Source organism: Suillus plorans, assembly GCF_016647745.1.
Source record: "Suillus plorans strain S12 chromosome Unknown HD556scaffold_35, whole genome shotgun sequence".
Lineage (NCBI taxonomy): Eukaryota > Fungi > Basidiomycota > Agaricomycetes > Boletales > Suillaceae > Suillus > Suillus plorans.
The window spans coordinates 47,839-69,646 of record NW_024537419.1 but is presented as its reverse complement, the minus strand read 5'-3'; the positions used below and the strand labels follow the sequence as shown (position 1 = coordinate 69,646).

At 47.9% G+C, this 21,808-nt stretch overlaps 7 protein-coding genes across 7 annotated transcripts; 2 read left to right on the top strand and 5 right to left on the bottom strand.

Moving 5' to 3' along the window:
* Positions 1–1,685: 1,685 nt before the first annotated feature.
* On the bottom strand, positions 1,686–2,517 carry HD556DRAFT_1309137 (uncharacterized protein; the record flags this gene model as incomplete). Its single annotated transcript, XM_041300236.1, has 6 exons — positions 1,686–1,742; positions 1,819–1,849; positions 2,001–2,059; positions 2,121–2,178; positions 2,232–2,390; positions 2,480–2,517. 6 exons carry the CDS (start codon positions 2,515–2,517, stop codon positions 1,686–1,688), a joined length of 402 nt encoding a protein of 133 aa, XP_041159155.1.
* Positions 2,518–3,066: 549 nt separating this feature from the next.
* Positions 3,067–5,337, bottom strand: HD556DRAFT_1378705 (WD40-repeat-containing domain protein). Its single transcript, XM_041303164.1, has 8 exons — positions 5,168–5,337; positions 4,953–5,120; positions 4,821–4,904; positions 4,534–4,770; positions 4,064–4,480; positions 3,801–4,017; positions 3,685–3,742; positions 3,067–3,634 (listed from the first exon to the last, which is right to left on the bottom strand). Exons 1-8 carry the CDS (start codon positions 5,254–5,256, stop codon positions 3,315–3,317), a joined length of 1,590 nt encoding a protein of 529 aa, XP_041159154.1. The 5' UTR covers positions 5,257–5,337; the 3' UTR covers positions 3,067–3,314.
* Positions 5,338–5,451: 114 nt separating this feature from the next.
* HD556DRAFT_1238929 (transmembrane protein 6/97) lies at positions 5,452–6,193 on the top strand (the record flags this gene model as incomplete). Its single annotated transcript, XM_041298003.1, has 4 exons — positions 5,452–5,514; positions 5,562–5,752; positions 5,807–5,856; positions 5,916–6,193. 4 exons carry the CDS (start codon positions 5,452–5,454, stop codon positions 6,191–6,193), a joined length of 582 nt encoding a protein of 193 aa, XP_041159153.1.
* Positions 6,194–7,607: 1,414 nt separating this feature from the next.
* HD556DRAFT_1378693 (uncharacterized protein) lies at positions 7,608–9,202 on the bottom strand. Its single transcript, XM_041303163.1, has 5 exons — positions 9,124–9,202; positions 8,824–9,075; positions 8,557–8,749; positions 8,444–8,502; positions 7,608–8,371 (listed from the first exon to the last, which is right to left on the bottom strand). Exons 1-5 carry the CDS (start codon positions 9,173–9,175, stop codon positions 7,710–7,712), a joined length of 1,218 nt encoding a protein of 405 aa, XP_041159152.1. The 5' UTR covers positions 9,176–9,202; the 3' UTR covers positions 7,608–7,709.
* A 58-nt stretch (positions 9,203–9,260) lies between these two features.
* Positions 9,261–11,841, top strand: HD556DRAFT_1378688 (uncharacterized protein). Its single transcript, XM_041303162.1, has 3 exons — positions 9,261–10,601; positions 10,649–11,000; positions 11,056–11,841. The coding sequence occupies exons 1-3, from the start codon at positions 9,293–9,295 to the stop codon at positions 11,762–11,764; spliced, it is 2,370 nt and encodes a 789-aa protein (XP_041159151.1). The 5' UTR covers positions 9,261–9,292; the 3' UTR covers positions 11,765–11,841.
* On the bottom strand, positions 11,842–15,458 carry HD556DRAFT_1378683 (topoisomerase II-associated protein PAT1). The gene is made up of 10 exons (XM_041303161.1): positions 15,187–15,458; positions 14,983–15,126; positions 13,934–14,928; positions 13,571–13,883; positions 13,316–13,518; positions 13,103–13,254; positions 12,984–13,055; positions 12,593–12,929; positions 12,428–12,540; positions 11,842–12,374 (listed from the first exon to the last, which is right to left on the bottom strand). The coding sequence occupies exons 1-10, from the start codon at positions 15,377–15,379 to the stop codon at positions 12,032–12,034; spliced, it is 2,865 nt and encodes a 954-aa protein (XP_041159150.1). The 5' UTR covers positions 15,380–15,458; the 3' UTR covers positions 11,842–12,031.
* Positions 15,459–15,533: 75 nt separating this feature from the next.
* HD556DRAFT_1378680 (glycoside hydrolase family 13 protein) lies at positions 15,534–21,220 on the bottom strand. The gene is made up of 14 exons (XM_041303160.1): positions 20,867–21,220; positions 20,675–20,820; positions 20,038–20,624; positions 19,399–19,987; positions 18,838–19,349; positions 18,377–18,783; positions 18,230–18,326; positions 17,641–18,181; positions 17,120–17,587; positions 16,549–17,063; positions 16,409–16,495; positions 16,034–16,356; positions 15,894–15,974; positions 15,534–15,836 (listed from the first exon to the last, which is right to left on the bottom strand). The coding sequence occupies exons 1-14, from the start codon at positions 21,113–21,115 to the stop codon at positions 15,633–15,635; spliced, it is 4,806 nt and encodes a 1,601-aa protein (XP_041159149.1). The 5' UTR covers positions 21,116–21,220; the 3' UTR covers positions 15,534–15,632.
* Between the last annotated feature and the right edge of the window lie 588 nt (positions 21,221–21,808).

Genomic DNA, 21,808 nt, shown 5'->3' with positions numbered 1-21,808 from the left:
TCACCGCCCTCCACTAGTTATTCAAAACACCACAATCAACCCCACTGAGCATCACCACTTCCTCGGCTTGTTCGTTGATCAGGAACTAACGTGGAAATATCACACAGGTCACGCAATTGCTAAAGGAGTCGAATATGTCCTCCAACTTCGCTGTCTTGCCAAGCCCACCAACGGAGTATCAGCCAATCTCATGCGTAAGTTATATATTACGGTAGCCATCCCCAAGTACACCTACAGAGCGGATATATGGTTCCGTCCAACCTTCAACTCGTATACAGGCTCGCCTCGGAAAGGATCTATGGGAGTGGCCCGAAAACTAGCTAAGGTACAATGTATCGCGACACTGAGCATCACAGGAGCAATGAGATCAACAGCTACTGACACCCTAGACGCACACTCGAACCTCCTCCCCATCCCCCTTCTCCTCCAGAGAATATGTCACCGTTCAGCTCTCCGCCTAGCTACGTTACCAAACCGCCACCCCCTACAACCCCTCCTGAAGCACATAGTCCGACACCGGAACATACGAAGGCATCGCACGTCGCTACACGACCTCCTAGCTACGTTCCAAACCCTCCCAAGTGAAATGGAAACATTGGACCCCATCCTACGCCTAAACGCCAGTCAAAGAAACGTCGTCAAAAATCATATCACACCGAAAGCGAAGGAAGCCATCAAAGAACAGCAAGAACTCAAGGACATGATACAAATTTTTACTGATGGCTCTGGACACAATGGAGGCATAGGAGCGGCAGCGGTTCTACTGCAGGAAGGGCAAGCACCCCACACACTGAAGTATCACCTAGGATCAAACAAAGTGCACACCATATACGAGGCAGAAGTGGTTGGACTCACGCTAGCTACCAAACTTCTAGCGACAGAATGCAACGTCACCTATCCGGCATCCATTTTCATAGATAACCGCGCAGCCATCCAATCCGGTGAGAGTCACATTGCAAAATCGGGCAGATACTTAGTAGAACATTTCCGCAGACTATCAAGAGAGCTCACTCTACGCAGAGAGCATCACGGAAACGACTTCGATCTAACAATTCATTGGATACCAGGACACAAAGGAGTGGCAGGTAATGAACTCGCTGACGTAGCAGCAAAAGAAGCAGCAAAGGGCCCCAACGAATCAAGCGCCAAACACAGACTCCCAAAGTTCCTTCAAGATGATCCGCTGCCGGACAGTATATCCGCCCTGAAACAGTGGCACGAGGACGCCCTACAGAAACGCTGGAGCAACATGTGGAAAAACTCACCCAGATACGCCAGAACCAACATGATCGACCCCACCATGCCATCCAAGAACTTTCTCCGCCTCGTAGCCCTCAGTCCACGTCGACAGACCAGCATATACACTCAACTCCGCACCCGCCATGTACCCCTCAACTACCATCTACACCATCTCAGAAAGAGCGCAACCCCACACTGTCCCATATGCCCCGGTACAAATGAAACCATCCACCATTACCTACTTGACTGCCCCCAATACATCCGCGAACGTCATATACTCTCTAATGCCCTACATCGTCGAGCCTCCTCCATTTCCTTTCTCCTAGCGTCAGAAGAAGCAATGAAACCGCTTATGCGTTTCATCAATAGCTCAGGACGTTTCAAAGCGACATTCGGTGAGATCCCGCTCATATAAAAAGTTCACTCTTTCACATATAGCCTATATACTACAGAATAATACGCCCGCGACCCACAACCCAACCAAACCCAAACCCAAACCCAACCTACAAAACTTAGAACTAATCCAAAACTAAATTCAAACTAATCCAAACTAATTCAAAACAAAACCACTCCACATACCAAGGAAACGCTGCTTGCAGGACAAACAGCACTGGAGGACCGGAAGTAGCAGGCTAGGATGAGGACAAAGAGGAATGAAGGCCCAAGCACGAGACAAGACGAAGAAGCAAAAGACATCGCATCAGAAACCCAGCGAAAACACCAAACGGCACCCCCACTCACCCTACCTAGTTCTCACCTACCCATACTTTACCCCAACAGCTGTTCCCTTGTACGAAGTTGGCAGTCGGCCTTGGCCCGACTACACGCCAATGGAGTACGTGTCAAAGACCCCAGAACACATACAGTACATATACACTTACAGTAGCTAGCCGGGAGTAAGCCCCCCGCACTCGAATAGGGCTATGTCCGACATAGGGTCTATGACCCCAAAGGACAATAACAATGTTTTTTTTTTTTTAAAAAAAACTTACGGAAATCGATTGACACCCTGCTCGACATTCCGGAGTGTCGCAAAGAGCTTGAAGACATGTTGGAACAATGGGCTAGGATTGGCATGGGGGATTTCAATGAGTATGCAGATGCGAGTGCGAGCGATGCAGAGGACGTTAATATCATACTTTAGTAATGCTCTGATCAATATGCCATGGTTTTTTCGTCAGACAATCATTACCACAGTTTGGTTCATGTTTACTGTGTGAAGCTGTAATTAAATGTATACTTTGTATGGTCTGTATCGTGTGTGCAGTTTGTCTGCATTGTAACAAGATGTACAGATTGTAGGGGTATGTGACAGTATTGTAAAGGGGGGACTTCCTTGTGTAATTGTAATGTTTGTACAATGCTGTACAATCTTGTACACTATTGTACAGACACCCCCTAGTTTGCTGATGTGGAGGAAGCAAGAACATTTAGGTATGTGCTATATTTAGATCCTCCACGAGGCCAGGTCTCTCAGACCATATAACCCTAACATAATAATAGGGTCTGAGAGACCTCTAATACTCCCGAGAAGTGCTGCTTGAGGTGGCAAGACTGACAGTCTAACTTTGCAGAATTGTGCAAGTTTTGGCCGAGTTGCTGCCAGTGAGCAGCAATTTGTGACTCCAAACACAATCTCACTCCTCCTGTCACGTCCTGCATCTCAATAGTACAACATTTGTATCTCTCAACACCACTCAGTTATCATGTCAGAAAAAATTAGAGTGGTATTAGAAGGCAATGGAAAATCACTAGTAAAATTCCTGATTTTTTTAACACATGTGCTGGCTTCCCTCCGATGGATCAGTGTGGAAAACACACATTCTGAGCAGTGTTTCACTGCCGCAAGCACTTCTCGTCCATTTTTCGTGGAATAAAACATACAAACAGTAAGCTATCAGTCAATCATCCTCTAGAATAATTGTGCAAAGGAAATGAGTGAAATATGAGTGTGCTACATTGTGATTTGCAACACCGGGCCAGAGATAGTAGCTCAAACTGCACGTATCTACCAACAACACCACTTGTAGGACGTGAACACGAACTCGTAGGACCATCTTGAACCGAATTGGAGTTTATGCCCCATCCATGCCTAGTGCAAGGGTGTCTCCTCTTCCACCACTCTTTACTCTCTTGCTGTCTGTTGGTAATGGCTCGAAATCCAGACTCGCTCCCCGACCTACCTCCTCCTGCAAACGCCGCAGGGCTTGCTTGTGCTTTAACCTCCCTAATTCTCTCTTGGTAATACCCCCATCATTTGATCCACTATCTGCAGTTGCTACATCATCGACACCCATCTCAGACAAGTCCTGGGTCCTGTCCTCAGCTTCGAAATGCTTGGGAAGCGCCAAGAGATCTAAGTATAGGTCCAGAACTTTGAGATCAGCTTGGGTGGCTAGAATTCCCGTCATAATTGAGTCTGAAGTAGAAATGATACAAATTTACCGGGCAGGGTGCAAGAGTTAAGCGCCAAAGCCAATGGCGGAGGATCGCTTGCCGTGAACTGTTAATAATAGCACTGTGAGTAGCCGATCGGTTTGGTAAGGGAGAAAGTAGGTAACATTGTCCAGTGTCCATCGTCGTACTTCGACTAAATTTGAGTCGTCGCTTTCGCCCTTACTACTCCAACCTCCTTGTGAAGATCGATCAGCATCGAGTAAAACCCAAATAGAGCCATTGTCTTCCAGAGTGAAGTCAATGATAGGTTTATAAAATGGCTCATGCTGTATACAAGCCTCGGAGTCGTCGTTCATTGGAAACCAGAAGATAGCAGTAGCTCTGTCCATATCATTAGCTGGCACAATATGCGACATACAAGACTTACCCGACTACACTGAATACGATTCTTGGCACTGGCGAAAGGATTGATGCTATCCTGTGCACCACAAACACGACCTCACTTTCTTCTGTCGACACTTCTCCAGGTTGTCCCTCAGGGATTGCAGAATTTTGACTTTCTTCCGCGTCCCCGTCGTTACCACTTCGTTTTTCTTTGCGTTTACCTTTATTTTTTCTTCGTCCTCTTTTTCCTTCAAATGGCTCTATATCCTCGTCTTCATTCTTCCATTCCCTTTTCTTTTTAGGCGCCTTTACCGCGATGAAGGGTTCAACGGCAGAAAAGACATCGATATTACGTAGCAGTTTCCCGCTCATCCAATCCCATAGTTTTAACACGGAATCTCCACCGCCAGAGATAAGTGTCCTGGAAGAAAATGAAGGAATATGAAGTGCAGACACGTATCTGAATCATGTGGTATGAGTGTTTCCGAGCTCAGAGAGAACAAGACTTCGCACTTTTGGTGACCGAGGCAGTAACTCTCAATCGTGTATCCCTGTGGGTACCAGCTGACTCTGATGTGTTCGTCTCTATCGGCAGTCACAATGTACTGCCCGTCAGCGGTCAGTAAAAATGTAGTCAAGAGGGAAGCGTGACCCAGAATGAGTTCCCCGCCAGAGGGATTTTCATGAGATGACAAAGCGTCACGCTCGCACCCACTGGATGATTCATTTGAGCTTGGGTGCAGCTGATAACTAGAGCACGACAAGTTATGTATAATATCGTTTGATGTCGAACATCCTACCGGAATATGTCACCGAATTTGTCTGCAACAAGTATGTCTTTGTGATTCGCAAAATTTATATATGTTGGCTTCTTCGGCAGCACTCTGCGCTGCCTTCAGAACAGCGAAGGTTGGAGGGTTGGAAGTACATACCTTGAACTGAGGAGTTTTAGATCATCGACTTGCCAGGTCTTGAGCTTCTTATCATCTCCTGAAGTTGCGAGGTACTTTCCGCAATCACTCAACGCAGCACAACGGATGGGACCTGGTGCGATTTGATCTTCCTCGCATTTTCCGGTTGAATGTAGGACATCACCCGTGCTAAAAAGTAGTAAGTGTCGGAATGCAAAAAAGAAAAAATGTGCTACTTAGTGTCAAGGACTTGTATGTGAGGTCCTGCGATAACGATAGAGTGCTCTGATTGCAAAAATAAACGGGTGTAAGGGTATCGAGACATGTTGATCAATGATTGTCGGGCTAGCTTGAGTCACTGGGGCCTGGGCCGAGTACGTAGGGGGATGATCCGAGTACCGACGGCCCATACTTCAAAACTTGTTAATTGAACATTTCTTTAGCCACCTCTGACTCGACTTCTTCCTATTTGGCCCAGGGGAGATTACAACTAATTTTGAAGGCGTCGTTATTGCGAATCATGCGCACCGCGATTCCAATCACTTCTCGTCCCTTGGACCTAGTCTACTTCGTCTTTTTCTTGGTGCGTCAAATCAGTTATCAAAAATCCCACATACTTAACAGAAATAGGTCCATATACCCGCAACTTTGCTCATTGATCTGCAAGCCCTGTATCCTCCTTGGTTAATACCGTATTTCATACGTGCTCTTCCACGACTATATATCCAAATGTCGAACGACCCATTGATCGGAAGCGTCTTGGGAATGTTGGGAGATAGCAAGCCTTTTGTTTGGTTCAAGACCTTCCTTGCAGTTGAAGCGTATGAGAGTCTCTGACTAAATATTGTTCCCTATCCTAAACTGCGTCTACGTAGTCTCTTTCAATTTCCTGTCTTCATACTCGGAGCAAGAGGCCTTTGGCGAGGTGAGACATCCCTGAGTTGTATCTCTTGAAACGTGAATGTGTGTCTAATCAGCATTCAGATTCGCGATCCATATATGTGCTTCTCCTTGTATACGCCGCATCTACCACCACCACGACTTTGCCATGCCTATCTGTCTTGCTGGCGACGCCTACAACCAGTGCGCAGACCATAGCTAACAAAATAGTCTCTGTAACAGCCTTTCAACGCTCCCTGCTGTTGTCGAGTTACATTCCATTCTTTGTGATACCCTTCATCATGACGATCGATATGGCTTCTCGCCTGTCCAAACTGGTCACGACAGGGATAGACGCTGCTGATGAGAAGAAGGCGTCATAATGTTATCATAATGCAGTCCAGTGTTTCCTTTCGAACCAAGACCCTTAACAATGATTTTGTTTCATGATAGTTCTATGAGAGGTACCACTTGTGCGGTGAACTTCAAAATTTCACACCTGTGACTCCTCTAATTAGACATGATTATAACAGCAGCAAGCAGCTGTAGCCCTAGGTAAGCCAGTACTTGTGAGACTTCAGCTTCAGCGCTAAACTATCACTTCAAAATTACGTGCTGTATTGGAGTAAAATCACGAAATAGAGCTCAGGGGATAGTACTTGCACTCAAGATCATCATTGGTAGTCCCGTGACGCCGTGGGCCTAGTATTATTCTACTCGCCCTTGGAGACCTTTGCTCCTCAATATGGTGGTGCTATTACCCCGAACCCTGTTTTTATACTGACCATGACCTACATCACAAACCAAACGCACACGCAAAGTTGGTGTCACGGGAATATATGGCACTGTGCAATGTGCATAGTATAATATGTTGCTCTGTTGTAGGAGGTGTTGTTTCAGATGTTTTCATTGTAGCGTTATGGTGCTTTGGTGACCCACCTCCCTGCGTACTAAGCAGGTGAAGAAGGTATGTTTTTTGCTCTAGGATCATTATATCTGTTGACCTGCGATCTTCAGATGAAAATCACGCAGCACGCCCAGTACACCTGCACCTGGTGACCTCATGCACTAAGGTTAGTGAAAGATCTAATGTGCACATGTGCTTAGCCATTCTCATCTCGTCACAGGACAGGGCTCCGGGCCGCCCATGATTCATGAAACATACCGCCGTTAGTATCTGGCATTGCAACTCTTGCAAAAAGATTATCGTTGGCGGTGCATGGGCAGTATCGACGACTGCGGCGGCTACCGTACGGAGGTGAGTTCAGAGTCACCCCATTCACATTGTTGGGCATCAAACCTGCCTATCTGCCTAGCACCGTTCGTCGTCTGCAGGAGTTGACAGTGGCATAGATGAATTATTTTGCCATGCTTTCCTTCGCTTTGTACTATATATCTCAACCCCATATTTGACTACAAGCGGTGACCTTCGGTCGTTGCCTTATCACAAAGGCAGACTTTTGTACAATATAGTTGCATCAATTTCTCTTCGTTTCCTCTTGAAACTCAACGGCTTCTGACACGGGAACCAATGGGCAAAAGGATCTAACAGTGGGTAACAGGAGGACAGTGAATATTGTTTGCATACAGAAGTGTACCGTGAAGTCACCATCAGGTAGAACGATGTAACCGTTAGTTTTCATTGTCGTATTGTCATGATACCTAGATCCATTTTGGATAGGGACCAATTCATGAAAAATACAGGTGGTCGCCATATAGCACTGGAACGAAAGAACGAAAAAGGAGCAATGAGAAATGGTAACAGGATGTGAGCTTGCGTCAGTGTTAAGCAAATATGTTTCTTCAATCTTGTGAAGTTGCACGAATTGCTATTGAGAATCAAGAAATTGTATACATATGCTGAAGTAATATATACATCGAAAAATAATAACAATGGAATCAAGTCAATGGACCGTCATCTGAACCATCTACTTCATCGGTGGGGCTTAAGCCCTCTTCCTCGCCGTTGTCGTCATCTTCTTCGTCATCGTCGTCGTCGCTTTCTTCCTCACTTTCATTGAACATAAGAGAAATATACTCATCCCCGAGCCGGGCATCCTCGACCGCGACATGCTGTGAACTCAAAACATCGTCAGAACTAGTATCAGAACCAGGAATGACAGTGGAAGAAGTAGCAGCAGCAATATCCGAAGTCAATGAGGCTGTTGGCACTGGAGGCTTGCGGTTGCGGTTGGCACGAATAACGTGCGGAAGCTTGCATCCTTTTGTCGAACAACTTCCTTTCTCAGCAAAGTCTGGGCACTCTCTGATATGTTGCATCTCGCAGTCGAGGCCCTTGGCACAGTAACCAAGTACTGCGAAGTCGCGACACACGCCGCGTTGCTGTCCCACACGGACGTGAGGAAAGTGACAATTTTCTCGAGTGCACCGTCCGTTGTTGGCAAAATGCACGCAGAGAGGCGTCCGTTCAGGGGTCGGCTCGTGTGAGAGGTTACAGGTTTCAGCCGTGCTGGAGCAGTTGCCATGCAAAAAGTTCCAGCAGATGGCGATCTTGTTAGGGTCATGCTGGTACATGCAAGTCAGACCGCGGCTGCAGGCACCTGTTGCAGCACAGGTATTGGGTGAATACAGATTTAGCAAAGGTACCGTGAAAAAAGAGGCTGGTCACGCACCTGTAGTTGTGAAGCGGGGGCAGGGTTTGTCCAGGTATTTCATACGCTTATTTTTGCGTCTAGTAGATGTCATCAGGTTGAATCTGTAGCAGAAACTTGATCGGTGGACGGACTGTTGAGAACCTCGAGTGTTATCTAGAGTCATGTTCCGGTTTCTTGGCCGACGCTGACGAGCGCGGGACGAAGTCTTGGGTTTGTATGCACGGCCAGTCGGGATCAAGTGCCCTGTTGTTGTTCTGGAAAAATCTACTTGCTGGGGAATTGGCCGAAGTGGAGCCTTGGGTGGAGCCGATGGAGGCTTTGGCACTGTAATCGAACATTCCGCGGTTACAAAAATGCAACTAACCCGTGACCAGATACTGACAAGGAAACAAACTCACAATCTTTGCGCACGAGAGATCTGGTTGACGATTCGAAAGTCACGCCATCGATAACAACGTCACGGGTAGACGAGGCTTGAGGTGGACGGGGTGGTTTTGTAGGCGGGCGGGTATACTTTGTTGCTGGTTTCTGATATTCGGAAGGTCTATAAAATGCTGGCGGTTTATACTTTGGATTAAAATATGCGTTGCTCCTGGGGGCTGAGAAGGATTCAACGGATTGCTGAGTCGATTTATGTTGACTGATGGCACCTGCGTGGCTTGTGAAAAATAATGTCCCAATAAAAAAAGTAATCTCACCTGTTAGTCGGGCGATTTCTTCCTTCAGCGCTGCGTCCGATGTTGAAGCCATGATGGATGTCGAAGAAGAAGAGATTGGTCAGCTCCAAATGATGATTAACCAAAGTTGGAGCATGACAAACATAAGTACATACACAGTCACTGCAGCTGGAACTGATACTACGAAGGCATGATGGCTCGACACAAAAGACCTAACAAACAGCAGCCTTCTTGCAAGGTACCACTGTCACGGACCAAGCCTTTGTTCTTCTTGAGCCTGTTTGCTGCGGTTTTGTGGCTCTGGATGCCGAATCATTCTAAATCAGATGTGTCGGACAAGGTCAACGACGTCCTGCGTACACCAATGAACTTGTCTACATCACTCATCGAAAATGACTCTCTGACAGCCATGCTGCCAGTTCTTCCACATTCTTTTGAAGGTCTCGAAGCTTTGTTGTCCCCGTTTCTTGTTCCTTCGGACACCGTTCGAGAAGTCTTCTTGGTCTGCCCGCAAACAATCCTTTCAGATACGCGACGGTTACTCAAGAAGATCCTGTCATACAATGACGCCGTTGACCACCCTAATATCTCACTGTTACCCTACACAAGCTCTTCGTTCTACAACAGTACACTTACAAGTGCCGCGTTTGGAGTTAGAACGGAATGGGTTCTTGTTCTCGACAGCCATGGCTTGCGAGGCCTCAGCAGTGGACAGCAGGCCTATTTACTCAGTCCACTATCCATTTCCCTGCCAGTCGGACCTAATGGCTTCCTCCGATTTCCTGCCAATTTCAGTCGTATACTTGCGACTAGCGATTTCGAGCCTGCCGAATATCTTATCCCTCCCTTCGTGGCACCCACCTATCTATTCCCTCGCATGTTTTCGCATCTCGCCGATTCTGATCCTTGGCTTGCTTTTGGCGTGCACGTTGCGAAGACTCATCTCGAGAAGATAGGAGGGTTGGTCCTTCCATCCGATATCAGCAACCTCCAATGTTGCGAACAAAACTTTCACCTTCCATCCCTCGAAACAACTCGGATAGAGCATAACCAGACAAGGATTCTATCAGCGGATAACAACAGTCGTACGCAAAAACGGCCGACATCAGCTTTGGGTCATCTCGTTCTGGCCGTTCCTCATTTAGAAGATCTCCGTGCTTTCATGCCTGTTGTCTGCAGACTCCAGTCGGTTGGTCATACTATATCGGTCTTGCTGTACCAGGCGTCATCGAGCGATACCATCTATTGTTCTTCTGAGGACTGCGCTCTTCAGTGCTCAACCCTTTCTCACACCGCTCCGACCTTGCATAGTTGGCTGGATTCTCTGGATGCTTCACCCGATGTTATCTTCGCTTTGGATATTCATGATTTTTTGTCTGCTACGTTCACGATGGTTCTTCTACGCGAGCCCTACCGTAAAACCACATTCATTAGATTGCCTCGAGCTGACATACCACACTCAGAGTGGATCGGTTCACTCACCCTTCGTGAACTTCGCAGTTAGTAACGAGCGTCATTCTCATCGTTATTATCTAACCGAGAGCAGACTGGAATGTACCCGAAATCACCATTAGCGTCATAACCGATCATAGACCTCACTCTTTGCAACGGCTGCTGACGTCCTTGACCCGTGCTCGGTACTTTGGAGAAAGAATCGGACTGCGTATCAATCTAGAGCAGACTGCCGACTTCGAAACATTGAGGGTCATACAAGATTTCGAATGGCCGCATGGCGACGTCTTTGTCCACCGCAGAGTCATACATGGCGGTCTCCTCCCTGCTGTCGTCGAGTCTTGGTACCCAAATTCCAACGATTCTTATGGCTTACTTTTCGAGGATGATATCGAGGTGTCTCCCTTGTTCTTTGCATGGATCAAGATGACTGTCTTGCGATACCGGTAAGTTAATTACGAATTTTAGCAAGCTTTCCCATGATCAACACATTTTTTGGAGGTATGGTGGACCCGAAAATATCTCTCCGTCTGTGTTTGGTGTCAGTCTTTATCAGCAAAAAATGATCGAGCTCAGACCAGAAGGCCGGAGATCCTTCGATGCTAGGGCGCTTTTCACCACCGATGGCATCCTGAACCCTAGCACCCCATACTTGTCCCAGATACCCTGTAGCTGGGGCGCAGTCTACTTCCCAGAACACTGGCGCGAGTTTCATGACTACCTCTCGATCCGCCTCTCCGAGTACTCTATGAAAATACAAGAGAATGTCATTCCCGACATCCGCTCCAACAAGTGGGTCAAGTCGTGGAAGAAATACTTCATTGAGCTCGTCTATCTTCGTGGCTATGTCATGCTATACCCGAACTACGCCAACTTCACATCACTATCGACCAATCACCTCGAGATTGGTTCCCATGTCAAAGACCAGCCAGAGGAAGAGTACCTTCGCAAGAAAGCGTTGTTCATGCTTCCCTTAATGCCGTTGACGAATGCCTTACTACCACTTTTCCCCGGTCTGCTTGACTTGCCAGAGCAGAAACTCCCTTCCTTATCTTCCTTGCCTGTTCTAGATCTCATGGGAAAGCCTTGTTTGGCATCAGAACTGTTGGAACGAGGCACCAAGCGTCGAACGGAGCTTACTGGCTGCAGTGCTACCATCTCTTTGACTTACGACGCTCGTGAGCTGATGTGTCTTGAGGAGTTCACTTGAATGTCGAACAATTGCTGGTATGCATTTATCGTAGCGGCCCGCACTACTCTTTATCGTTGTTTGTCCATTGGAAAAGTTGTGCAGTCTCAAAGATTTTGACATTTCAGTATACACTATGGCAAAGACAAAAATTGATTCAATCTAAGGTAATTAAGTAAATGAGCAGCCCATTTTACTTGGATGAGTGACAAGCCGTGAGTAATTTTATCTTTCTAACGACGCGAGCAATGATAGTGATACATGATGAGGTCCGAACCACAGCTAGAATCACACCGAGATCTGTGAACTGTCCAGCCCAAGCGCGTGGAGGAAGAGGTTGACGTTAGCCAGTTTCGTCTGTCGCTCCTCTTCATCTGCTACCCAGCCCTTGCTGACACTCGTTACGATGTCCAGTACTTTTTCACGGAGGCTGGTGACAAGAATAGATTGTTGGTCAGAGGAGGCGTGCAGTGCAAGCGCAGCGAGGAATTGCCAGACGGGCTGGTCAAGGATGTCTGTAGGAGGAAGGGGAGCCGCTACAGTGAGGGGTTGGGTAACAAGGCGAGTCGAGGGAAACAAGAGCACGAAATGGGGCATCAAAAGTTGAAATAGATGATCAAACATGGTTTGCCTGCGAACGATCGTATTAGAGCAGACTATTTTTGCAACTGGAAGATTCCGTACCATTGTTGAGCTTCCGCAGGCGTTGGTATTTCTGAGGATTCTTGCGCACTACTCATGCCCTGTTTAACTATCTCGACTCGACTCAAGAACAACGTTAACATGGCAATCCCAGGCTGAGTACGATGGATAAGTGACTCCGTGTATGATGAGATAAAACCCTCGTACCCGGGTCTGAGCAGAGACGACAATGTTGGTGCGATCCAAGAGTAATCCAAGCAGCCCAGTGATGACCCTCAGCTCAGCCTTCGCAACCACAGGCAAAATACTCTGCAGAACACTGCCCAAAAAGGCTTGTGTCTGTCGCTCCACATCCTGACGTTCGGGGGTTTCCTCTGGTGAGTCGAGAATAGCTGCACGCTTGACGACGTCAAGCTGAGAGAAGCAGGCGACCAAAAGCGTAAGAAGTGTGAGCATCCTAGGAGGCGCAATGTGGCGGCTGAGCCGCGGCAGAATTTTTTTCCCCTTAACCGGGGTAAGTAGAGACACAAATGGATGGGGGTCACTAAAATTGTATGTCAATATAAACGAAACAGTTTCCAAGCGTGCTATAACCCACCTCGTTTCGAGAGGTAACATGACCTTCAAATTCATCCAGATTTGCTCGACAAGATCATTATATGTCGCTGACCTAAAATATTGTCAATGCTGTTTCGCAAAAAACAAAAAAAAGAATACCACGAGACAAAAGCTTCCCCGTCCTCCTCCTCCTCTTCTAGAGGCTGATCTCGCCTGAGTTGCTCGATATTGAGGACCAGATCATAAAGCCCCTCCAACACAACAAGTGTTTGCCGTTGGGTGAGCGGGTCCTTTCGCACCACGCCGTCACTCTAGATACAAAACGTAAATAGTTCACATTAGATACATTAGAATGAAGGTATCAGCACGCACTCCAGCAGCTTGTCCAAGCGCCTCGCGACCGAGTTTCGCAGCCTCTTGCGCGGCACCATTTCCATCTTCTTTGGATATGTGAGGATGGGTACCGGACATGGTAGGAGTTGCTGAAGAAGCATCAACCTGCAGAAGCTGTCGTGGTGCAGCCTTGTAGCTACGGCCGGACGTTTTACCAAGAGCGCCCTGGAGACTGTGCAAAGCTTTCGAAACGCTGAGCGTCAGATAAAAAGAAAGGCCTCGTGGAAGACGTACAGTGCAATCCCTTTTCCTTCTCCCTAAGTCGTGCATTGTTGACGATCCGTTCGACCTGCGCTTCCATCTTTTGCATCGCACTCTGCCTTCTGCCACTGCCCTTTTGTGCTAATCCAAGACCAACGCCGCCACTGGAGCCAAATTTGATCACGCGCTCATCCTGCGACTGGAGTCCCAATCGTGAACGAAGAATAGCGCCATAAACCTGAGCATAGAAGTCTTCGGCATAGGGATCCTGCGTAACGAGCTGCGAGACTTGAATACGAGTAATAAAATCCTTGTCGGATTGTGTCATGAGATCATTGTAGCGAGACTGCAAATCGTCATAAGCGTGAGGAAAGTGAACGGATTTGCGGGCATCACCATGTGTGCGATCTTGGCAGCCTTGCGACGGCGCCTCTCCTCCATCCGCTCGGTTTCCATGATCTTACGCATGGCCTCAACCCGTAACGCTTCTTGCTCAGCCTGACTGATGCCCTGCATATCTCGCATGAACTCAACTTGTGCCATCTCTGACAAAAGTCTCTGTTGCAGTTGGATGCTCTGGGGCATATACTGAGAGTTTTGCTGATTGAACAGTGCGTACTGAGAGTCGATGACAGGAGAATGTGTGCGACGTTGTGTGTCAGCGTAAGGAGACTGCCTGCGCGCGAGCAAATTCGGTTGTTGCTGCTGCAACTGTGATAGTTGCTGCGCGCGAAGCTGCCGTTCCAGTTCTTCCATACGGAGGCGCTCTTGAAGCTCTTTCAATCGCTCTTGTTGTTGACGCTCCTGCTCTTGTTGGAGAAGGAGTATTTGCTGTTGGTGTTGATGCTGCTGATTGAAGCGAGGGGAAGGTGCAAGATGAGGGACCACCCGCGGAGTGGACATTCGGGCTTGCTGTTGCAAGCGAAGCTGCTGTTCTTGTTCTAAACGAGCTCGCATGCGATCTGCAAGCAAATGTTCCTGTTGAAGCCTTTGCAAGTCTTGCCGTTCGAGTTCTTGAACGCGAAACTCTTCTTGTCTGTGTGACTCTTCTTGTCTGCGAAGTTCTTCCTCTCTTTGCAACTCTTGCTGCAGCTGAACTTGCAGAAGCATCTCTTCCTGCAGCTTGCGCTTCTGCTGAGCGGCCCGCATTTCAGCCTCAATCTCCTGCAGAGTGCGAACACCTGTCTGGTTGATACCATGAGAGATGGGCTGTTGTTGGCTGAGAGGCCGATGGTCCGCGTATGCATTGAGCGCTGGGGACCTCGAGGGCGGGAACGGTGATTTCATCAAATTGGAGGACACACGTTGATGACCTGCAGTACGAGAAAGCATAGAGAACGGCGATTTTTCATCCCATATTGACTCAAGGGATTTTGGAGCTGGAGAAAGCCCTGTAATGGAGAATGTTAAGAACCGAAACTGATTGGATGCATCTGACCGCATACCTCGATCACGAGAATTCGACGCAGGTTCCGTTCGTTCAACCACAGGTGTCCGCTCTCTGAAAGGCTCTGCAGTAGGAGTGAACCTGCCACGTGTAGCTCCAATGGGCGTAGGAAGGGTTTGACTTGAAAAATCGAAATCTTTGCCTGGTTGCAGCAGAAATTATTGTCACTCCTTTGCCCTTGCTAATGACGATTGTATCTCACCGACAGCACCTGTCTCTCCAAAGGTCTCATCATTCAGTTCATCACCGCCCTCAAGGAGTGCATCTCCTAGCCCGTCATAGCTCTCTTCACCCCAGGTGTAGACCGCAAGGTCCTCGGTTTCCTGGAGGCCGCCTTCCAAAAATTTCTTCTTTTCTTGTTCTAAATTGCTTCTTTCGAACCCAAAGAAAGACATAAGAAAGAGAGGAGAGCTCTCAGCGAGCTGATGAGTCTGATTGCGAAAGTTGGAATCAAGACTTACAAGCCATCTCCCCGCAACAAACATGACCATACACAGACCACCTGCTGCCAGTCAATTATTCAATCTCAATGTAAATTCGCGTGCTTCTCCAACGCTTCTCACATGTGACGATGGAGTAAAGTTTGATTGGCACATCTTTCAACTACAAATATTTCCTACATTTACCACAAACGTGTTGTCCTCGTGCTCACTTACATGACGCCATTTCATGAACCTCTTTCAAAAAGTCTAGCAACGTGCTGGCGCTCCAGGCTTGGGTATTACACGAGTCGGCACAATATTGACCATCCTTATTTGTTAGCTCGGGGATGCCAGCCCAAGAGTCAGTCTGGATGTGATGCTTAGGGGTGAGTAGAATTTTGTGAAGATAGTGAAGGGTCTGAGTTGAATCCTGTCAGTGTCTGTTAGCTCGCAGACACCGTGACCGCCCATGAACCTCTGTACTGACCTCTTTGCCTGCACCAAATCGTGTGTCGAAGTAAAGGTAAGCGCGGAGGAAATATCCAAGCGGCCAACCCCATTCAGGGCCCTTCAGAACAAGCACGCCGCTTAGACACGTAACATCACTCAATCATCACTCAAACTTACATTATGATAGTTCAGTCCCTTTGCAACACACCGGTCCGTGGTGTCATTAGAGTTGTCATATTGAGGCCGATATTGCATATCACTTGGATCCAAGGTTTTCATGCCAAGTGGACTTCGTAAAACCTGGTCAGCAAGGCGGAGTGCATGCAGAGCATGCTGAGGATGGAATAGCTCTGGCGCTACAGTCATTGCGATCGGGAAATTTGGTCTGAACTGGTAATCAGACCATTCTCGACCTGGGCCGGAACCATACACATCCTTGTAGATGCCCCTTCTATTGATGATAGTAGAATCCACATCATAGCGCGAGTCATCGCCGGTGTCTGTTTAAGAATAAGAATGACGTGCAACAACGGAAATAATTGTTAGTCTTACTCAAGGGAACATAGTAGCATCTTTCGAAGGACTGCTGTATGAGGTCTCCCCAGGTCTTGTAGGAAACAAAGGTATCCTGCCCATTGACTTCAAAGATCACGTTAGTGGGCCACATAATGAGTCAATAAAACAAATCCCACTTGTCGCTTCAACACCCTTGAATGGGAAACTTCCAATGCTCGACAGTGTATTGAGCCATCGCAGCGTACTTTTCAGCAAACCGGTTATCTCGACCGGTGCGCCGTCTCTCGGTGTCCCAGGAACCCCCTTCGTGCCCGCCTTCTCAGATTCTCCCATCTTATCCATCCAAGTCCCACAATTGTGCTGGTTCCCGCCGAAAATAAACCCTGTTTGCCAGTCGACTCGAATGTTTATGTCGAACCCTTCATCCTTCATCTGCATGTCAAGGTTGGGACCAGCGTTATACTCGCGGAATGCGATTCCACTTGCGTGGCGCTGAAGTATTTCTTGGATGATTTCAGCAAGGGTGCTCGTGTACGTGTACGCGCGCGGATCGTCCCATGCTACCCAGGTATCGTCTGCAGGGAATCTACGCTTCACTGGCTCCGACAGGATCGACAGACCATCAGGTGCACTGGCCACATAATCTTGAATATTTTGCAACATCCACCATGGTGAATCCCTCGAATTGTACCTGCAAAGGCATCAAACAATGAAAATCGTTTCACACGCTTGACTGCTGATTCGTACCGTGGTTTCCTAAGGGAGTCCAATAAATTGGGAATCAATCCGTGCTTCAAAGTTGACGCAAAAGCGAGGATATGTTTTCTAGCGCCCTCGAAATTTCCCGTAGTCAAAAACAACCCCCTTAAAGAGATGAAGACGTCGCGGCCCCAACAACGTGCCCATCCTGTGCCGAAATGCGGCAGTCCTGCTGCCAGTGATGGAGTAGATTTGGCCGGATCAAGGGATGCGGACTGTACCCTTCCATGCATCTGAATGGCGCACATCGCAAGGTTCTGTGTGAAATCGTGCCCTGTATATACGAACTCAGAGCATTGTTCGATCGCTGTATGGCGAGCGGCTTTGTATGCAGTGGATATCAGGATGGCGAAGTACTTTGGACGTAAATAAGGAGGAACAGAGGCCTTGATGCGCTCCATCCGTTCTTTAAACCACTGCGCGGGCTGCGCAAGTTTCGGGAATTGGACTGTTTGCCTGGTGAGAAGATATCAGCTACGCCAGATGCAAATAAGCAGATAACCACCCACTTTTGCAGTCTTGAATAGATATAGTCGAGCGCCCAAAGTCCTTGCCTGAAATTTTCGCAAAGTGGATGCCCAAGATCATTGGACTTCATGATGTGCCGAAGAGGATGCATCCATCCCTCCAGCCCACAATAAGTCAGCTTAACAAAACCTGGAACATCATAGGCACCAATCACGCCGCTGGTCGCATCCCTTTCTTCACCATCAGCGCGATATAATACAACGTTCAAATCAACAAGGTCCAGGTTGCCAAAGGCTTTGTCTGCATCCGAGGCACAGAAGGTGTCCAGCTCATCGTCCAGGTTCTGAACTTCAACTTCAAAAATGAGAATACTTCCAGGTGGAAAGTAGTCTGGAACTGTGATCCTGCAGAACGACGCAACATCATGCGATATCTGTGGGACGACAACATCGGGAATTTCAACCAGCTTCCCGGGAAGCCCTCGGATTGTGTTGGAATCATATGGCGTTTCGTATGATGAAAATTCGATCGAAGCGCCATATATGAATCGAGCTCTGGTACGAGACAACTCTATAGTGTTTACTATAAATCGGTTAGAGTGAGTCATGTGAATCGTACAGTAGCACGCACCGACGCCGCGATCTTTTGAGCCCTTTGAGAATGCAGTATGGGCAATGAGTAGATAACCCTTCTGAGTGGTCGGATGCATCCGCTGAACGAGGATATACTTGTTGACTGTTAGCACTGCACGAAAGAAAGCCAAAATAATATAATTACATCACCCTCTTGCCAGTAATGGCCCTCCTCTAATCCACCAAGAATCATTTCCCGATGCAAGCCATTCAGCAATCTCTTTGCCCTTGCAATGCCCGAATTTTCGCCAAGCCGGGTTATCTCGTATTGCCGCTTTTCCTCGACAAGATTAATTAGCTTCGGATATAGATCATCAAAACCTTTCACTGAAGCAATTGCACAGTAACCAAATGTGACAATGCCAGCGACGGACAGTGCATGCTCTGCAGAACGTTTGTCGAGATAGGACTCGTTGTCATGCGTGAGATCGTACATGAGTGCATGAGGCACAGAGCCGTTCAAAGGGCTAACGATGCATGGACGCGTTGGACCTTTTCCGAAGGGAGGATCGAGTTCTTCCACGTTTGTCAAGCATGCATTATCCATAGATCCTACAATGGGTACATCAACACCCATTACACAGCATAATGACCTGTGCGACTCACCGAGCGGTTTTCCAAGGCCGAATCTATACATGACTCTCGAGAACTCCTTGGGATCCCAGGCGTTACCTGCTTCCCTAACGAGACTGTTGATGCCCAACCTCTGCACGAATAGTAGATCCATCTCCTCGCTGCCCGTAAAAAGCTCGGCACAGACGTAAAGATCTCGATTGACGATACGAGCCACATCGAGCATTGCAACACCGACATGCGCCGGTGTTGAGTGACAATTATCAATACGAAAGCCATCGAATGTGGCTGCAAGCATCCTTACGTAGGACATCATATGCTCCCAAAGCCATGGATTGTCAGCTGGCCCCGAGCCGTATCGAAGCTTCACACAATCGCCCCATACAATGACCTCGCGCCGGAGGTAAGCTTTTGACGGTGGGAGGGCAAAATTCTGAAGTGGGTCCGCGTCCCAGATCCAACCGTTATTGGCGACACTATATTTCCCCTGGTCAAACGGACCAGGCGGTGTCAAACGAGTGAAATATGACTCTACAAGAGGACAGCTGCTCCCACATTAGCACATACAGTTGAGATATATTTTCGGTTGCTTACCTCGCTGAAATCTCACCAAGTTTTGGGCCATTCTCCTCCAGCCGAGTATACTTGAGGCGATTCTTCACGTGATCTAGGGCAATCTTCGTGTCCTTTTCCCACTCCTCGTAGAGTGGGACATTGATCACGTCAACCACGCGACCCCAAATTTCCACCAGGATATCGACATCGTTTACGATGTTTACGGACGCTGCTTGGAGGAGTCCTGCTGCCATCTCGCCATCTGAACGAGCGCCATAGCGCGAACCCAGTTCGTTGAGACCTGAAACAACGGATGAGGTCTTAGCAATTTCGGCCAGTGCAACAACAGATTTTCCAGCAACGTCGGGGCCCCTCCATGGTACAATGTTCCCATTCTTTATTGCATCTTTTACCACTTCTTTCTCCCGCTCGACATCTAGGACATAGTACTGCCACATGTTATGGGCCTTGATGGATTCAGCCAGGCCAGTCATGAGCACGTCAATGTCTGCTTCAGATCGAACTTGTGTAGGGAGGCCCTTTGATGCAACAGACGAAGAAAATTCCAGGATCACAGTATCAAGTTCGAAAGCAGGAGTCAGATGGGGGGTATTTGCCGGACTGTACCCTGGAACAGTGTTAGTCTGCGACTTCCGGTACCTTGTTCCTGTTACTCACCAGCCTCTGGGTGGTCGATGAGCCAGGGACTGTCGCTAGCAGTGTGATTTAACACGACATCGGTCAAGTTTAGTAGACCGTATTCCTCTTTCGCCACACGCAAAATCTCCTTAACCTGAGTATCGATAGTACCTGGATTAGCGCTGCCCATAAAGATGGAGGGATCATAATGTTTCTGGTTCTTGATGGAGTATGGGCTGTCACTTGAGCCCCGTTCCTGTAGCGGTGTCCAATGCAACATGGTATAACCACGATCACCTGCCTCGGTGAAATGTTCTCGCCAGTTTGAAATTGGGCCCATCCATTTCGAAACAACGGTGAGTATAGCCAGGCCGTCCAGAGGCAAGTACACGATCTCCGGTGAAAGAACTGCGCCGTCCTGCGCAGGACTCAGTGGCTTCAGGTCTGACGAAAGAATTGGGGATCGCGCTTTGGTGCGCAAGATTGGATCTATATTAAAGTAACCTTCTCTCCCTTTAGCACGTTCTCCAGGAACTTCACCATCGTACTCGACCCAATACTTGAATGCTCCCGCATGAGAGATAGGTAAATCCACTTGAATAGGTTTCGAGAAGTCACTGGGAAGCCTATAGAAGGTCTAAACTCAGTATGCCTTGAATACGTACGTGAGACTCACTTGCGCTCAACAAACTTGTTTCGTTCGAATACGCCACCATCCAAAGGGAAATTGGTCTTGAATACGCCATTCTTTGAAGCTGGTGTGCCCGCGTCAAGAGAGACGCGTAAAATGTATGGAATATATGCTGGCGGAAGCCGGATATACTACATGATTTTAACTTGATTGTGATGGCTCAGTGACAGCACTCACAGATCGGTCTTTGTTGGGCCCACCATCGGGATCCAATCTCAGCTCGTAGACGGATATCGGCCGCTCATCTGCACTCCGTTCACCGAGAAAAAATTGCTTTCCTTCATCTGCTGGAGTCTTTGGCGTAACTACATCGTCATCGAGCGTTTGGAGTGCGTGGGATGTGCTTGAATCTGTCTGTTTTAGCTGTAGGAGGGATGTGTCTTGTTTTTTTGCCACTTTATCAATGTCCTCCGATGCCTTCGCCATAACACTGAGTGAGTTGGTGGGGAAATACAGGGAAATGATAAGTGAAGCGGAGCCGCTGAGCTTGATATAGACCTTTTATGTTTTCATGGCAAATACCTTGTAGTGACGTCAAGAACTGGCCCGCCAAAATGGGACTTCCCCTATTATACGACGAATTCTCACGATATCAATCGATAAATTGTCACCAGGATCATTTTCGTATCCCACGTACGTCTTCAAGAATTGCCCCAACCATTCCATCTAGTCTCACGATGACAGCCGTCCTATGCACAATAACTTATCCCAACTACCACGCCGTCGACTCCACAGCGATTTGAATCGTTGATCTTTCTGTAAGTAACACCCCTTGGAAGCCTTACCAATTCGGTCCGACTTGTAATGGGTCCGGCCTGCATAAAAGTATTGGCGAAGACGAGGCCTGGGGCTGTGTGATAACACGGTTTACATAAAATTATCAAAGTTTCAGCCTAGCCTCCATTCGGATCCGGATAATGACCTGAAGGGTTCCAGTAGTCGCCTACGGTTCGCTTCAACTTATCCTGACGGATCAGGTGCGGTTGCTTCTGTCCCCATTCTTGAGATTTCTCTACCCGTTTCGATATTCTTCATCACCATCCAACATTTCAGGCTGCTCATCAGCCTCACTGATCACGAAATCTAGAATGTTTTTGATAGATAATTTTGGTAAAATCA

Coding starts and splice junctions, on each gene's coding strand:
- HD556DRAFT_1378705 (XM_041303164.1), bottom strand. CDS start 5,256: ATGTCTCGATACCCTTACACCCGTTTATTTTTGCAATCAGAGCACTCT. Junction 4,771..4,820: donor AAATTCGGTGACATATTCCG/GTAGGATGTTCG, acceptor GTCGTGCTCTAG/TTATCAGCTGCACCCAAGCT. Junction 4,018..4,063: donor ATCGTATTCAGTGTAGTCGG/GTAAGTCTTGTA, acceptor TGATATGGACAG/AGCTACTGCTATCTTCTGGT.
- HD556DRAFT_1378680 (XM_041303160.1), bottom strand. CDS start 21,115: ATGGCGAAGGCATCGGAGGACATTGATAAAGTGGCAAAAAAACAAGAC. Junction 20,821..20,866: donor GGCCCAACAAAGACCGATCT/GTGAGTGCTGTC, acceptor AAAATCATGTAG/TATATCCGGCTTCCGCCAGC. Junction 19,988..20,037: donor CATCGACCACCCAGAGGCTG/GTGAGTAACAGG, acceptor ACACTGTTCCAG/GGTACAGTCCGGCAAATACC.
- HD556DRAFT_1378693 (XM_041303163.1), bottom strand. CDS start 9,175: ATGGCTTCAACATCGGACGCAGCGCTGAAGGAAGAAATCGCCCGACTA. Junction 9,076..9,123: donor AGAAATCGCCCGACTAACAG/GTGAGATTACTT, acceptor CAAGCCACGCAG/GTGCCATCAGTCAACATAAA. Junction 8,503..8,556: donor AACACTCGAGGTTCTCAACA/GTCCGTCCACCG, acceptor GACATCTACTAG/ACGCAAAAATAAGCGTATGA.
- HD556DRAFT_1378688 (XM_041303162.1), top strand. CDS start 9,293: ATGATGGCTCGACACAAAAGACCTAACAAACAGCAGCCTTCTTGCAAG. Junction 10,602..10,648: donor CACCCTTCGTGAACTTCGCA/GTTAGTAACGAG, acceptor AACCGAGAGCAG/ACTGGAATGTACCCGAAATC. Junction 11,001..11,055: donor ATGACTGTCTTGCGATACCG/GTAAGTTAATTA, acceptor CATTTTTTGGAG/GTATGGTGGACCCGAAAATA.
- HD556DRAFT_1378683 (XM_041303161.1), bottom strand. CDS start 15,379: ATGTCTTTCTTTGGGTTCGAAAGAAGCAATTTAGAACAAGAAAAGAAG. Junction 13,519..13,570: donor GAAGGAAAAGGGATTGCACT/GTACGTCTTCCA, acceptor GCGTTTCGAAAG/CTTTGCACAGTCTCCAGGGC. Junction 13,056..13,102: donor GGGGAAGCTTTTGTCTCGTG/GTATTCTTTTTT, acceptor ACAATATTTTAG/GTCAGCGACATATAATGATC.